At 35.9% G+C, this 17,148-nt stretch overlaps 1 protein-coding gene across 4 annotated transcripts; it reads left to right on the top strand.

The window, feature by feature from the left end:
* The first annotated feature begins 407 nt into the window (after nt 1-407).
* On the top strand, nt 408-15,357 carry LOC107551620 (capZ-interacting protein-like). Of its 4 annotated transcripts, none has more exons than XM_016233287.1 (7): nt 408-713; nt 10,913-10,999; nt 13,463-13,540; nt 13,805-13,867; nt 13,949-14,149; nt 14,246-14,698; nt 14,780-15,357. In XM_016233287.1, exons 1-6 carry the CDS (start codon nt 708-710, stop codon nt 14,690-14,692), a joined length of 882 nt encoding a protein of 293 aa, XP_016088773.1. In that variant the 5' UTR covers nt 408-707; the 3' UTR covers nt 14,693-14,698; nt 14,780-15,357. The 4 variants fall into 4 exon arrangements, with proteins under 4 accessions (XP_016088773.1, XP_016088774.1, XP_016088775.1 ...); XM_016233288.1 differs by having other exon boundaries at nt 14,246-14,702; XM_016233289.1 differs by having other exon boundaries at nt 14,246-14,706; nt 14,781-15,357.
* Nucleotides 15,358-17,148: the final 1,791 nt, after the last annotated feature.

Here is a 17,148-nt window from a genome sequence, read left to right as displayed (position 1 = left end):
GCAAATCCACACGCTGCACTATGCTGTTAACGCATCTTTGTTTTATGTTTTGTCATTTTAATTTATCTTGAGGCCCCCCGATTGAGAACCACTGTGGTAGGCTGTATTGCTTGTTTGTTGTTACGTGTGTGTGTGTGTGTGTTTTTTTTAGATGTACTTTTACACTTTATAAACTGTCTTGAGCTTTGAAAAAAATGAATGTATCATTGGTGGTGGTACTAGTTTGCCATGCTTGTCATTTGGATGGCTTGTCATGTGATGTAAATATGGCTGCGCCCATGAGGGGGCGACCTGCCCAATGCAGAATAAAATAGCTGTTTCTAGAAAATAGATGTGTAGTCTTCATGACATTAACACACTTTTAATTATATTTATCAAAAGTGCTGTTCTTTGTGTGAAATATTTCTGTAAAAAATGACCTATTGCACCTTAATAACGGTATTTTCAGCACAGAGTTTTTATGAGTAGTTTCTGTAATCTTGGGAAATACGTGAGAAACTACAGGTCATTTCACTGCAACAGCTTTTTAGCAGAGTATGGCACAATCTTTTGACCATGGAAATGTTGTAAGAGTCAGACCTAAATATAACTAACGACCACCCTCTTGACTTGTGAGTGCATTCGCTCTGCGCTCGTGTGAGGAGAGAGAGCGCGTTCCTTCAGCAAGTGTCACACCAAAACAGCTACAAGAAGTTGAGCCGTGAAAGATGGAGGTATGAAATCATTTACTGTGCTTGCGCTTCAAACTCTTTGTTGTTGCGATTTTTTTTTTTTTTTAAACTTTGCAAGTTTACTTCCTTTACTGCTTCCTTTACTGCTCAACAGAAACTACATTTCAGTCCATGAGATGCAACGAGATGATTCAAGATGGCAAAGCATCAATCTTTATAGATGTCATTTTTTATTATACAGTGGGTTCCAAAATTATAGTGAAAAGCTTGTTTTGATTTTTTTCTATTGAATAATTTTTCATTACAAATGATATTGAGTACAGATTTTGAAAAAAACATAATTTAATTAACATACATTAACATTTCAATGTTTTGTATTGGTTTATCCCTTTGCTTTAACGCCAACAGCACTAAAGCTGCATTAACTCCACACTTTTGTGTAAAACTTTGTTTGTTAGCTTAAATAGTTAAATATGCCTTCTTAAATATTACATCATAGCATTTCTAAATCCTCAAACTTTTACTTCCAGATTCAGGTTGCATTTTGTATCTCAGATTTTGTGCTCTCAGAATTTTCGACTCCACTGTATGCATAATATATTTATACATTATATCGTTTTTAATTTAACAAACATGTTTGGGTTAAATTAGTTATTGTTCGTTTAACCTGTTTAATGCATATTTTTTTGGGCAAATTAATTAGGGTTTAAAATATGTGTATTGTCAAGGTTAAGAGTTGATAATGGTTTCCACATAATAATATTCTTGGCAATGTCATATGTGAGTTTGGAGTCAGTGGGTAAAAGATGAATAAAGCATAGCTCTGGTTAAGTAATTCATATTGGCCAAGCCACCTCTAAACCTCCATCGATCATAATTCACATAACCTTGTTCGCTGAGGCTGCTATCATCACTAGCGGTTTTGTTGTTGTGTTTGTGCCATTGACTCTTCGAATTGTGTTTGACCAGTGAATCCTTTTGCTTGGACACTGCCTCCCTTACAAGTCTCAAGTTAGAAAGAAAGTATAAGTGGAATGACAGCAAGCTAACTGACACAGGAAGTGGTGTAACCTCATTCATACCTCATTAAAATGGCGGGGTTGGATGGTGGACCCACGTGCTTGAGTTTGTAGGTGCATGTATGCTTTGGTTTGCAGATAGGAGTTTTTTTGACAACTGATTCCAGCATACAGTTTGTGATTATTTGATTAATTGAGTGGCTGAATGCTCTAATCACTTTTTTTCTGTCAGTGAATATTTTAAGTGCCTATAAATTTACAACAACTGGCATACAAGTAGACAACCTTTTTGAAGAGCTTTGACAACTTGGACATTTTGAGTGCAACTGACCTGTGGGCAAATTATGTGAATTTTTCCATAGGTTTCTGTGTGTTTTTTTTTACTGTGTCCTATATAGCCTCTGTATATATTATGTTCCACTAAAGCTGCCATATATCATTAAGTAGCTTTGCAAATATAACAATAATAAATAATTATATTATTTGAATAAAATTTCTGAATATCAATTAAGTGATTGTTTGAGTTGGACATACCATAATAAATGCCTACAAATTCAACAGTTAATTTGGTTTAAAAATGTATGCATATTAAGTTTTTTTCATGGATGTTTCAAGAAATTATTTGACTAACAAATTATATTTTAAAGATATAACTTTTGTAAAATTTCAGTCAAAATATTAGAGAATGGAGAAATTCAACTGATCAGTTTCAAGAACTACAATTGTTACACATTTCATATCAGTATTTGTAATTCATCTTCATGTGAAAAATATGCTATGCAATTCTTTTGCAACTTTTGTTCATGCAAATGAGTCAACAACTGGAAACATCATCAACAAAGTCACTCATCAACATTTATAGTGTTCTATAATTGGTGCTTTATCATGTTAGATGTTTGTTATAATTACTGATCATGCAGACTGAGGCAACAGTGTGGCGTTACACAATATTATAGCAGAATTATTAAAACTAAAATGAATGTGCTGCTGCTTCTTGGGAAGTGACAGAATAACACAGAAAACACCTGAATGTGCATGTGCTTCTGTTGTCTGGTTCGGAAAATTACGTTTGTGGTCAGGAGAATTCTTTGTTTACTCAGATATGCATGTCGAATAGCACAAAAAAAAATTATAAAAAAAAGGGACAAAATAAATGGGTTTCTCAACTCTTTTTAGGGGAAGTCGTGCCCTAATGGTTAGAGAGTCGGACTCATAACCCAAAGGTTGTGGGTTCGAGTCTCGTACTAGCAGGGATTGTAGGTGGGGGGAGTGAATGTACAGCCCCTTCAATACCACGACTGAGGTGCCCTTGAGCAAGGCACCGAACCCCCAACTGCTCCCCGGGCGCCGCAGCATAAATGGCTGCCCACTGCTCCGGGTGTGTGTTCACGGTGTGTGTGTGTTCACTGCTGTGTGTGTGCACTTTGGATGGGTTAAATGCAGAGCACTAATTCCAAGTATGGGTCACCATACTTGGCCACATGTCACATCACTTTCACTTCAAGTGGCTGAAACAAACAAAAATTTTATTATGATAGTCAACTTTTGCATACTTTAATCCAGAGGAACCATTCATGAATAAATTCTGAGCTGAGCCACTTTTAAAGAGATGATTTAATTCCTGCCTTTCAAAAAATGTATCTTGGCTGCTATAGGAGTTGTGAAGACTGGATTGACTACGTTGAATGCGTTGAATGCATGTCTGTTTTGCAGCTTTGCGTTCAGTCATATTGACTCTCAGAGCACTGTACCGTGTGGACTTCTGGATATTTAAGTTGATTATCTCCTGAATGTCAGCTATGTGAGCATGTGGGTCAGTGTCAGTCCCACCTCGGCAGCTGTTAGGGCAACTAACTCTCTTGTCTGAGCTGTGCACAACCACACAGCATGTTCATAGATGAGACAGAGAGATTTGGAGAAGGGAAATGTTATTGCAACATAACATTAACTGACTACAACAAGCTTCCTCCCGAAAAAGCTTGTATATTTGTTTTGTTCTTTGTACTTGATAGTGTTCTGTGCATTTAGGAGAGCAATCCTTCATTACCTCATAGAGAACTTGCTTAACTTTGTGCTGGGAGACTGTGAGAGCATATGGGTGTGAACTTGTCAAAAACAATTCAGGGACATGACTTCATTTGGAGTATTAGCAAGTGATGTAAATGTTCAGTGCAGGACACAATATCCATGTCTTTTCCATGCCATGATTCAAAACAGTTTGGTTCATAGTTGTGTCACTGTCAGGTAACTGTCCATTCCAACCAAACAGACCTTTCAGATGTCAGATAATGCCAAGTGGAGAAAGGTTGTCCCGTCACAGGAAGTGGATGTCCGTGCTGTAGATGGAGTCATTGCATACTCCTGGAACACTGTGTGATTGATTCAAGACCTGGACCCTGATGGGATCTGGGTGTGAGGTGGAGTCCGTCATCATAACTCACTGACTCACACCAGAGTGTTTTGCGAAGGCTCGACTTTTCCAGCACAACATTCGCTCCAAATATTCCGAGCCAGAACATGATGTCATAGTACTGGGGCACTTCTGGATAGAGATCACTCTAGAAGAACATGATTGTCTTTGAACTCTGTTGCCTTTAGTAAAGAAATGGTGACTTAGGCCATAAACATACTCTATACAAGTGTGAAAATATGTGGTCTTTTTGCAACTTTGCATTACTGTGGGTAGGGGTGCTCCAATTGATCGGCTACCGATCACTATCGGCCGATAATCACATTGGGATGATTGATCGGCAGTCTCTAAAAAGGCTGATCTCAAAAAAACGATCTCAAGCTGATGACGCGCCTGCCGTGAGAGGTTTAGTGATGTGTCGTGATGTGTCTATTTTACACCAATTTAGCAATTGTGAATGGTTTGTGTGTTGGGAAGCAATTTTTTTTATTTAGTGTTTTCATAAAAGCCTTATTTTTATGCATTTTTTCGTTACAAAATAAAAATATACATGGGAGGACAGACTAGGATCATACCATTATGTGAAAGAAAGAAGGGGGACACACGCTCCGAAGATAGCGAGTGTAGTGTAGGGCTGGACAATAATTCAATATCAATATGTATCATGATATAATTTTTTTCAATAACAGTGATATGATTTTTAAACACATTTCCGATATTTCGATATACATTACCAGTTTCCCATACATTTATTTATTTATGGTGTTTGATTTCGTTGAATAAACATGAGCACTGCACGTTTCAAAATCATAACACGGCGCGGGTGTTTTATATGAATGCATCTCTGAAGGAAACCGACTGTCTTCAGAGTTGGCATTTTCATTTGATCTGATAAAGTAGCATTCATGAGCGGAGCTGCTTTGATTACAGCCATTACTGGAGAAAGCGCTAGTTCTAGCACTCTAAAAGCGCCTCCTGCTGGCAGAGAATGAGTTTGCATTTTCAGTAAGCCCGTCTCCAGCAACATTTCAACATTTTACTTAATTTTTTTTTTTTTTTTTTAAGAATTCTCTTCTGCTCACCAAGGCTGCATTTATTTGATCCAAAGACCAGCAAAAACAGTAAAAACAGTAAAATGTTGAAATATTTTTCCTATTTAAAATTGCTTTCTATTTGAATAGATTTTAAAATGTAATTTATTCCTGTGATCATACATAGCTAAATTTTCAGCAGCCATTACTCCAGTCTTACTCCAGATCATGTGTCGCATGATCCTTCAGAAATCATTCTAATATGCTGATTTGCTGATTATCAATATTTAAAACAGTTGAGTACATTTTTTTCAGGATTCTTTGATGAATAGAAAGATCCAAAGATCCAAAAGATCCAAAGATCCAAAGCTCAGCATTTATTTATTATTTATTTATGACCGAAATTAAGAAATATATCGTGATATCAATTTTGGCCATATCGTCCAGCCCTAGTGTAGTGGTACAGGCCAAGTACACAGAGCGACAGAGAGGGACAGGAGAGCTCGATTTAAACGCAAGCGCGTTGGTTAAGGTAGGAAGACATTGCAATTTGTTGCAACATCGGTCCCCTCAGAGAGAGTCTTCTCAAAAACAGGACAAATAATCACAGAGAGGAGAAATCGCATCAGCACATCCATGCTGAGGCATCTGATATTTCTGAATGCCAACCTGCACTAAAGACTAAAGTGTTATTATTAAAGTTTTATTAAAATGTTAAATAATAGTATCTGTGTATTTTTTTGTAACAAAACAAAGCATAAAAACAAGGCTTTTATAAAAACACTGAATAAAAGACAAAGTTCTTTATGAACAGCAGGATTGCTTGTAATAAAGATTTAAATGCAAAAGGAACAGCCACGGATCAGTAGTGGACTCCTGTGTGAAAGCTGCTTCCCCTCTCACAAGAGTCACCTAAGAGGGGAATTCCCCCCATTTTCAAAAATGAAATTCAGGCCCTGAATAAATGTCTAAAAATCCTGATTGGAGTATCATTGTAAATAGTTATAAATGATCAAAAAGAAGCCTTTAAAAAGATCGGTATCAGTGATCGGTATCGGCAGATACTGCTTTCTGTGATCAGCCTCAAATATCCTGATCGGAGCACCCCTGGGTGTAACAAACCACAAATGTCGGTGCCGTTATTAACCAAGAGTGTTATTCAGGTCACTAGCTGTATACATATAGACATTTAGCTAACTTTAACTAAAGAGGTCAAGGTTTGGCTAGTTAGCATGACCCAGCTAGCCCCTGTTGGTAGATCTTTTTCTATTGACTGCTATTTAAAAGTTGCTGTGTATTCTGATTAAACAAATTTTTTTTTTTTGCAAGGAAATATAAATTGTAAATGTTATAGATGTTTTGCAAGGTGATTATATTTTTTTTATTATTATTCTTTTTTATTGTTTTATTATTTTTTTTTTCATTTTATTTTTTTTAACTCTTAAAAAGGATTGTTTACCTAAAAAATACAAATCTGTCACAGTCAGTGTGACTTTCTTGCTTCTGATTAATCTGTGTGTTTTTTTTGTTTTTGTTTTTTTAGAATGGAGGTCAATGGCCAGAATCATGGCTGCTTCCTCATGTCCTCGTGTCCCACTTTGATTTACAACAGATTCTTTGTGGGGCACTAATAAGATTCTTCTTTTTTTTCTTCCACTGCCTGGGTCACAGTCAGCAGTGTGTACTAGTGGACTTCTAAAATGAGGAGCATGTTTGGGGTGATTAATGTACCAGTCACATTTGATGTTTTCACAGTTTGCGTTAAAGGCAGGTGGCACACCATATGCAAAACGGCACTTATTATAATCATATTTTTGTATGGTTACTCATATTAATATAGTATTTATAAATACCAGGTCACATCAAAGGCTCACTACTGATCAAAAGTTTAGGGTCGGTAAGATTTTTAATATTTAAAAAAAAGTTTCTTATGCTGCATTTATTTGACCAAAAATGCAGTAAAAACAGTAATATTGTTATATATTGTTGCTTTTTTTAAACTTTTTTTTTCTTATTTTTTTTTAATGTATCTTAAAATTTCATTTATATGATGTTTTATTAACAAGGTTCGGGAGGAGCACGATCAGATAATCAACCAATTCAGCACAGGTGGAGATCGTCTAGATAATCATCTTAACTAGCACAATTCGTATATATATATATATATATATATATATATATATAGCCAACTCACCCACAACAGTTTTCCGGCATCCCTCCTCCACCCCAACTCCTCACTCTTAACTTTTCTCATCCCAGATTAGGGATTGGGGGGTTCTCTGGGTTGGGGCTATATTCCAAGCTTGGAGCCCTCCCTCTGGACAGCATGCCAAATATGCTTACTGTTTGCTCAATCTGATTATATGCAAGTGTGAACTCGTGAATACTGTGATGGCAAAGCTGAATTTTCAGCAGCCATTACTCACAGTCTTCAGTGTCACACGATAATTCAGAAATCATTCTAATTTGCTGATTTAGTGCTCAAGAAATATTTAATCATATTATCAAACTTGAAGACAGTTGTGCTGCTTAATTTGATGAGTGAATAGTTCAAAAGATTAGAATTAAAACAGAAATATTTTGAAACATTGTAACAGTCTACTGCCACTTTTGATCAGTTTAATACATCCTTGCTGAATATAAAAGTATTAATTTCTTAAAAATCTTACTGACCTCAAACTTTTGAATGGTGGTGAAATTAATGTTACAATAATAAAGTAAAGCAGCTTTAATATGTAATTACTAACTGTTACAAACTGAAATTGGGGCTTTTGCTTCTGTAAAGTGTTACTAAAAATGTAATTCTTTACAAATGTTTAATGTCAGGTTACAAATTATTTATCTAATTTTAATTGCCTTTTGATGTCGCTTTCAAAATTTTGATGTGGCTGAAGCAGTTGAAGAGGAAACGCAGACAAAATACCCCTGAGTCTCTCTTAGATGTTTTTTTACACATAACTGCTCCCACACTCCTGATGGCCTTAATGAGCTGATTCTAGCTCCAGCAGTGCAGTTAAAAAGTGAGTATGTCATCATGATCATGCCTCTGTTTTGGAGATGAAGAAAGGCTCATGCTGAATTGATTATTTTTGTTGCTTTGTTTACTCACCCTGTGTCATCTGACTGCTGCCAACTCTTGTAAAGATAAAGTAAGCTTTGGAACGAATCTGTCTTTTGTTGCTTACATGGTGTTTATTAAGGTAGTAAAATTGTTGGAGAAATTATTAGTGACGATTGCAGCAGTGATGTCATCTTCAGGGGTCATCTCTGCAGGTGTGTGTTAAATGTGTGCAAAGGCACAGCTGTGGGACACACACACACACCCTTAACCACCCATAGTCACACACACAAATGTTGTAAATCTCACCACCCACTGGGTCTCAAGGGAAGAGCTGCCCACACAATGCCCTGTACTTAACATGTGAGCATGTGCATTAAACCTTTTAAAAGTAAAAACAACACCATTTGTCATTTATGTTCAATTTTTAAAGAAATCGTTCACCCAGATATAAAAAGGTGCTGTTTATTTACTCACCCTTGGGCCATTCAAGTCGTAGGTGTCTTTCTTTCTTCAGTAGAACAGTAAAGAAAATGTTTAGCTGAACCCATAGTCCTTGGTGATCTATAATATAATAAAGTCCATGGGAACCATCACTTGGATTAAAGTGAGCAACAACAGTGTCAGTTCACATACGTGTACGTCATTACCATGAGCTATTTTTATTTTTTTTGCATATTATGTTCACATGGACCCTGATATATCAGTGAAATGCCTAGATTTAAAATAGCAATAAGCTATTTCATAGAACAAGCTTTTTTTCTGTCCATCTTGGGCACTAAATAGGGCAAATGATGTCATGATGGAATGCTTTTATCTTAAAGAGGACTGGATCTAGTGGAGCTGGAACACATGAGCAGCAGACACGGGCAGGACTGAGAGCAGTGCAGACAGTGCAGAAGATTTTTTTTTAAATAGAGGCCTGAATGCATCAAGGTACCAGGTATATACCAGGTCTTATTTGGCTATTTTAATAAGCAGCTGGCTGTCATGTATTTTTTTTATGAGAGGCTACCAGGCTCTCATAGACACCAAAGCAAGAAGTTTTAAAAAATTGTAGTTCTGTGTTAGCTTGACATATTTGCGTGTAGAATTTGAAGATTCAGGTTCAAATCCCAACCTAATATATTTATAAGTATTATAAAAGTATATTAAAACATTAATTTATTTCAACTTAATATTGAGTAGCATACATTTCACACACAACTTTGCCAGTTGTCTGTTTTTACTTTACTTTAGACAGTAAAGCATTGCACATGAGCAACTGAGCAACATACAGTAGGCAGTGTTACATTTCTAGATGAATCAGTGTTTTTGAATCAGTTGGGTCATTAAATCAGTTGATTTTGAATCATTAAATCAGTTGAGCGAATGACTCAATGACCCACTCATACAGTAGTCTTTTGTTTTGTTTCAAGATGAAACTGGGTTTTTGAATGAATCGTTTGAGTGAATAATTAAATGATTCATTCATAAAGACAGTCACTTGTTACAATCTACGAACTCTTAACTAATTGTGTATATATAATAATACACTCTAAAAAATGCTGGGTTAAATACAACCCAGTGCTGGGTAAAATAGGGACAAACCCAGCAATTGGGCTGTTTTGACCCAGCGGTTGGGTTAACCCAATTGCTGGGTTTGTCCCTATTTTACCCAGCACTGGGTTGTATTTAACCCAGCATTTTTTAGAGTGTACAATTTATAATAAATAAAACATAATATTTAAAAAAGATAATTGCGACAGCCATTGATCATCATGCATTTTCAATTAATGGAAAAGAGTAGATTTAACATTTTAGGATGACAACAAATTTTTTGTTTTAAATATAAATGTTTGAACCTGCAAATTGTACAACTTTATTTAATCAAAAAGTTGCATTCATAATAGCTTTGCTGGTTTGAATAGAAATGACGCTTCTGATTTTATACTCTTGGCTTGCTCAAGCACCCTTCCAGTTTTTGACTTGTCTTATATACTTCAGTTTATCTTAAGTTGCCTCATCATTGTATAAACAACATCCTGTAAGATATAGACTGCATGCAGCTTAGTGTTGGAAGGTTCCCACAAAGCTCTGAGACTGAACGCCTTGACAACAAACAGTTTTAGGGCCTCAGCCCTAAAATACCACATTCTGCAATCACTTTTGAGAAGGCAGCACTGGTTTCCATTCACTGATAGTGAGAGTGCTAATGGTCATAGATGGAGGCCTGTGGATGGAAGAGCCTGAGACAGGGATGATAACAGCGGGCTAAAGTCATAGCCGACTGAACTCGTGTCCCCATGAGGCCAGTTGCATGGCTCAAAAAGCACTTTCTCAAAGATTTTCTTTGAAATACGCTCTTTTGCGTATCACTGTGCTCAAATGAGCATTCACGACTCTTGTGGTTTCCTGTGGTGAAATTTTCTCAGCCTCACTGTGGAAGTCAGCATTACACACCTTATTTTTTACTAGACATTTTTTTACTAGAAGCTTTAAAAAGTCAAAGCTGGACTAAAATTCTCAAATAGAGGGTGTTGCTTTGCCCGTTGCAATATTGTGTGTGTTTTTATAAATTTTTAAGAAAATGTGTTATATATAAAAGTGGCAGGTGTTTTTACAGTTAATAAATTGATTTGAGTGTTTTGCCATGGATTGTAATTCCATAGATTAATATTAAAAACAATATATCAAAAAGAAGGGGCCGTTCTCATTCATACACTAACATTTTTGTATTTCAGGAGCATTCTGTTGTAAAAAAGCGCTCTGTGGCTGAACTAGCTGGAAAATTCAGTTGTCCAATATCCCACATGACAGACGCTGAAGTGGTGAGGTTTCATATTATCCGAATATGATCACATCCTCTCTGCTTTCGCACTTGAACTTCCTAATTTGTCCCATCTCCTTTTTTTCTGGACTTTAACAAAGTCGTCTTTTTCACCCTGATTTTGCTTATAGTTTATTATTTTGTTTTCAATCTTCAGCTTTTCTGCTCATTTTTCCTAATTTCCTGAAAAAACAGTTAACCCTTAGTTTAGTGTGGATAAAAACTTAAGCAAAAGAACAAAAACTCAAATGATAAAATAAAAGACATTAACATTAAAATTGGAAAGTTAGGGTTATTTATCCATAGCAAAAGAATCAATTTATGTATATTAAGAACTCTATATTGCAGTATAGCATAACATTAAGTCTAAAATGAATAACTTGTGTAACACAGACAAGTTTCCTGATACCCGCTATGTACATTTAAACAGGAAGTGTATAATTCAGGGGGATATTTCTAGGTTAGTTCTGGGCCCGTCCCCTATATTGCAGACAAGGAAGCAAATTTCCTTGTCACATTCTTTGGAACAATTCTGCAGTGGATTTTTGGTTTTGTGCCACCCAGATTTTTGTCCTTATGAATGTGCAACTCTTGTTATATGTGCCTAGGTATTAATGTTAAGACTGGTTGTGCAAATCCTCATAAACTGCTTGGCAAAGTGTCATTCTATCGCTTAGGAAACAGACACCGAAGGAAGGCGTCCTCAAGCACAGATATTAATAAGAGTGAATGTTATGCAATGCAGAAATACTATGCTGCATGTCTATGCAGGTGGCAGATGGGTTGTCTTGTTTTTACCACTACTTTCCTGTCTTTTTCCCCTTTGTAAGCCTTGTTGCTCACTTTAGCATTTCTCAAACATTTCCTCATTGCAAACAAGTATATACAATATGCATATCATTAAAAATGTTGTTTGCCTATCTTAATGTTTAATTTAGTCGTGCAATTTTTAAAGTGTGTTTTATTTTTAGACAGGATTTTTAAATGTTTTTTTCTTCTTATATTTATAAATTTTTTGTTTCTTAAATATTTATAAAAACATTTAATTAATATTATGCATTTTTTATTTTTTTAATATTCTAATTATTTTTAGTTTTTAAAGGGGTCATATGATGTTGCTAAAAAGAACATTATTTTGTGTATTTGGTGTAATGAAATGTGTTTATGCGGTTTAAGGTTCAAAAAACACATTATTTTCCACATACTGTACATATTGTTTCTCCTCTATGCCCCGCCTTTCTGAAACGCGTAGATTTTTACAAAGCTCATCGGTCTGAAAAAGCGAGGTGTGCTGTGATTGGCCAGCTATCCAGTGCATTGTGATTGGCCAAACACCTCAAGCGTGTGACGGAAATGTTATGCCCCTACCATTCTGTGATGCCCTGTCCGGCCGGAGCGTAACATAAAACCATGTCTGCGTTTGTGATCGGAGAAATGACAAACAAGTGCTACTCTACGCTGCTCAAAACTCGCGTTTGAATCATCAGTGGCAAATTCTTTAAATATAAAAAACTTACTTACAGTCTGTGAGTCAGAACAGCCAGCATTGTAGTCTACTCTACCAGGATCAGGAAACAGTCCTCCATAAAATGTGCTGCACACATCTGAATATTTGGGTTGAAGTGTTCTGGAACAGTGTTGTAAATACAACTTAACCACTGATTTCTAGTCGTGTCCTCTTTTGGAAGGCCAAACAAAGTAGTTTCGCTTTCACAACGAGAAACAGCACCTTCACGACATGGCGGTGGCAGCAACAACAATACTACAGCGAGAATAAAAGTTACGTCTTCTTTCTTTGCGTGAACATTTGGGCGGTGTTATGCAAATCTTCCCACATCGTGACGTATACATGTGGGGGCGTGTTAGAATGAGCCGTTTTAGGTAGGTGTGGTTGACTCTTAACTTTTATAAAGAATATCTCTTTGGATTTGAGACTTTAGTCTTTGCAACTTTACAGATCTTCTTTATGCACCAAGAGCTTGTAACACTCCAAAGAGAAAGGAAAAATTCATCATATGACCCCTTTAATAGATTTTTTCAGTTTCTATATTATAGTATAATATTTCTATAATTATTTCTTTTTTTAAATATGATGTATTGTTTTATTTCTAAAAATATTTCATTCATTCATTTTGTAGTTTTTAATTTTTGTAGACTTTGTGTATTTTTATCTTTTACAAATATAATAACATTCTTTTTTTATTTAATTTAATTTTTTATATTAATAAAATGTTTTATATTATTTGTAACAATTATTTAATTCTATACATACTTTATGTATTCATTTTATTTTGTTATTTTTATATTTTTAAATACAAAATATTAATATTTATTTGTTTGGAGGGGTGCTGATTTTTTTTTTTTTTTGATCATTAGAATTCTGTGGATGTAATTTTTGTGGTAAGGAATGTACGTGTTTATGTGGATGTATAGCATGTGGATCTGAGCTCTTCTTTTGTTCCAGAACAAGCCTGTGAGGAGGAGACCCCCACGCTCACTGCAGCTGCCTGCTGGTAATGATGCAGGTCAAGGCCAGGATGAGGTGAGAGGAGCAGGGATTGAGGGGAAAAAAACTCTAAATTGTCAGTAATAAAACTAGCTTTCATTACAATGTAGTTAAAACATTATCTAGTTAAATGCATATAGGAATTATGTTTGTTAACTATTACCTCAAATCAAAATATGCAATGTGTTTTAGCAATGATGCAGCTTTTCAAAGCATTTTCAATACAAACCATCAGTATTGTTAAAAGTTTTTTTGTTTTGTTTTGTTTTTGTGTAACTGATTTATTTTTTATCCGTTCAGAAAGGAGCTGAAACAGTATCAACCAGAAAGAACAGAAACTCTGCCCTCATTGAGAAACTGCAGGTTGGTTGTGTTTCCCTCTAGTGGACAGAGGTCAGTATTGCTTTAGATGATGGAAGTGATTTTCCATCCCATTTCACACAGGCCAGCCTTACGCTTTCTCCCACGGGACCTCCGCCCTTCCCAAAGAGCCCAGGGGTGGTGAAATTACCGGTGGCGTCCATCTCCCCCGTCTCTCCCAGCAGCCCCTCTAGTCCTCCCGTAACTGTCACGCCCAAACAGGAGGAAACCCCTGCCAGCTTTGAGAGTCCCACTGACGGAACTGTTCTCAAAAGCATCAACAAGGTTTGAGACTTCATAGCATTTCACATATCAGTGAATTCAAACCGATAAAACCTGGTCGCAGAATTTGAATTCACACGTATTTTTACATCTGCGCAGGGTAGAGCTCGACATTCCATCAAGCGGCGCCCTCCGTCTCGCCGACACAGGAAGTCCAGTGCAGATGAAGGCGGAGAAGATGTAGATAAAACAGCCTCAGCCACCCTCGATCAAACAACTCCAAATGGGCATGAAGGAGATGTGTTTGAAGAACACAAGACATCACCAGATGCAGAATCTCTCTCCTCTAAAGAACAGATTGAGCAGGAAACTAAACCTACGGATTCAGAGAAGCCAGACCTGGAGGAAAAAGTGGAGATTGTGATTTCAGAAAAGAAAGAGGCAGAAGAGAAAGAAGAGAAAACAGAACCAAAGCTAAAGGAAGAGAAAAGTGAAGATGAAATGCAGCTGGATAACAGCACAGAAGAAACACGTGAAGAGCTAGTCACGCAACCACAAACAGATGAGAAAGAAGAGGAACAGAAAGAAGATGAAGTAAACCGTTAGAGCCAAGTGAGTAGGTGTCATATCCATGCTCAAAAATGTTATATGCATTAGCTTGTTTCATTTGATCTCATTATTTCTATTTTGCAGGAGTGTAAAGTCTCTAAATAGAAATAAAGGTCTAAATCTGCCTTAGACCGAAGAACTCCCTTAAACTCACTGCTTAACCGTAGCAAAGACATCAGGAGAAGATGAAATAATGTGAATTGGTTTGAGACTTCTTGTCCATGTCAAACATTTGAGTCGTTTGAATGTGCAAGTGAAACCTGCAGGTGCAGAGAGCAACAGTATTTTCCCTCCTGTACAGTTGTATTAATGTTCTGAGCCGCTTGTATGAATTTACACATTCGTTTGATTTGAGATCATATGGGATTTGTTTTGGTTTTTACTTTTGTATATAATTATTAGTCTCCACTAAAGGACATATTTTTTTATTGTTTTTGTGGTTCATAGTTGTATTCCTATCAAAAATATGAATAGTTGATCGTTGAGACTTGCAGAAAAAAAAAAATGGGAATATGAAAAATAAATCACATTTCCATGATTAAGATGGAAAGTTCTGGTTCTAGAGAAGACTTACCTCGAGGTCATGACCCTAGGCTGGTCCTATTCTGCATAAGATCTGACCTTTAGACAAAATATTTGCTAAAAATACGTACAAATAACTAGGTATCCATAGTTGAGGTATACCTATGATGAAAATTACAGGCCTCTCTCATCTTTTTAAGTGGGAGAACTTGCACAATTGGTGGCTGACTAAATACTTTTTTGCCCCACTGTATGTTCAGTGCAGAAGTACTAGAAATATCGTATTTCTCTTATAAAATCTCTTAATCAGGGCACTGACAGATTTTCAGCGTTAGACCTGTTCTCTGGATCTCTTGGATCTGTGCTGACCTCATGGAAGCTCTAGTGAGGGACAGATTATCATTTAAATAGCGCTCTGTAGCTCTCTCATTAAGCATGTGTTCTGTGTTTTAAAATTGGCCCTGACTACAGACTAGAATACTTAACTATGGCATAGACCCAAATATCATGCTGCTTTTATAAGTCCTGAAAGGATTCAATATTGTTCAGAAATGGCAATGAGATTAATTAAAGATTAGATTCAGATATTCAAGGTCAGGGGAGGGTTATGGTGGATCAACTCATGCTTCCTAATCTGGCTATTACTGAAATACTACCAGACTTTTGGTTTGTCCTGATTGCTAATATTGTCATGCAAAGTCTGATGTAAATAAATAAATAAATGGAAAATGATGAGGATAACAATCATTGCTATGAGAATTTGAAAATGATTTTCACAGAAGTGTCTGTTGGGTGGAATTACAACCTGTTCACTTTTTGCTCCACTGTTCTGACTGGACAATATATGTAATATTATAATACAAATTATTATTGATAATCATACTTTCATTACAGTTGATACTGTGTATTAAAAATCCAAGTTTAAGTATAACATCCTCCTCTTGCTCTGATTGGTTTTCAGTGTCAGGTTTGAGCATGCATACGGCACACAAGCTAATCACATTTCAGTGTTTTTTATATAATTATGTAAGTATGTTTGCATGTGTTGCACTTTGATCATTAATGTGTTCATTTGTTTAGTTCCTTCACGTGACGTTTGATTGAGTCGCTGCTGGTAATCTCGGCATAGCAAATTTACCTTAATTTACTGGTAGACCTTTAGAAATGGCACGAGTTGAGAGGTTCAGGCTGACGCTCACAATGAACGTTTGAGCTAATGACAGCAGTCACTTAATCCCATTTACTGCAGTGGATACAAAGCACATTAAGACCCTAATGAAGAGCACAGATCTGCCTCGTCACCACTTTCAAGTGAGAAAAGTCAGTGATCGGACTGGTATGCGGACAAAACGAAGCTGGGTCATATCAGGTCATATCACCAATAGTTATGTGACAACTCCATTACCCATAAATTGCAAAATATGCTTTCTCACCATTAATTTCTGTTTAATGTGTTTTATATACATTGACAGAAAATGAAAGCGAATGTTTTTTTCACCTGCAACAGTATAGTGATTGTACATTTGCTATTAACACTAAACAGTTTTTTTTTTAAATTTTAGTTTAGTTTATATATTTTTTTAAACGGAACTACACCACTTGGATTTTGCTATTTTGTAAAACTGTTTAGCTGGTTATGCAAAACATCTTATTTATATATATATATTTCCATTTAATTTATGCACGAATTGTGCAAAACAATAAATCCTACAATAATATACTTTTATAAAGTAATAAAATGTTATGTTGATTCTGCAGGATAAGAAACTATATGCAATCATTGATCAAATAAATTAAGGGATGCACAATATATCACTTAATGGTCAATATTTTAGATTTTCTATCGATATTTAATTGTGCACACTTTTATATGATCTTAACTTTTTTTTAAGTATTTCATAATCATTCAAAAAATCATTTAATAGCACTGT

Source organism: Sinocyclocheilus grahami, unplaced genomic scaffold, assembly GCF_001515645.1.
Source record: "Sinocyclocheilus grahami isolate Dianchi unplaced genomic scaffold, SAMN03320097.WGS_v1.1 scaffold428.1, whole genome shotgun sequence".
NCBI lineage: Eukaryota > Metazoa > Chordata > Actinopteri > Cypriniformes > Cyprinidae > Sinocyclocheilus > Sinocyclocheilus grahami.
This window is presented reverse-complemented; position numbering and strand designations above follow the sequence as displayed.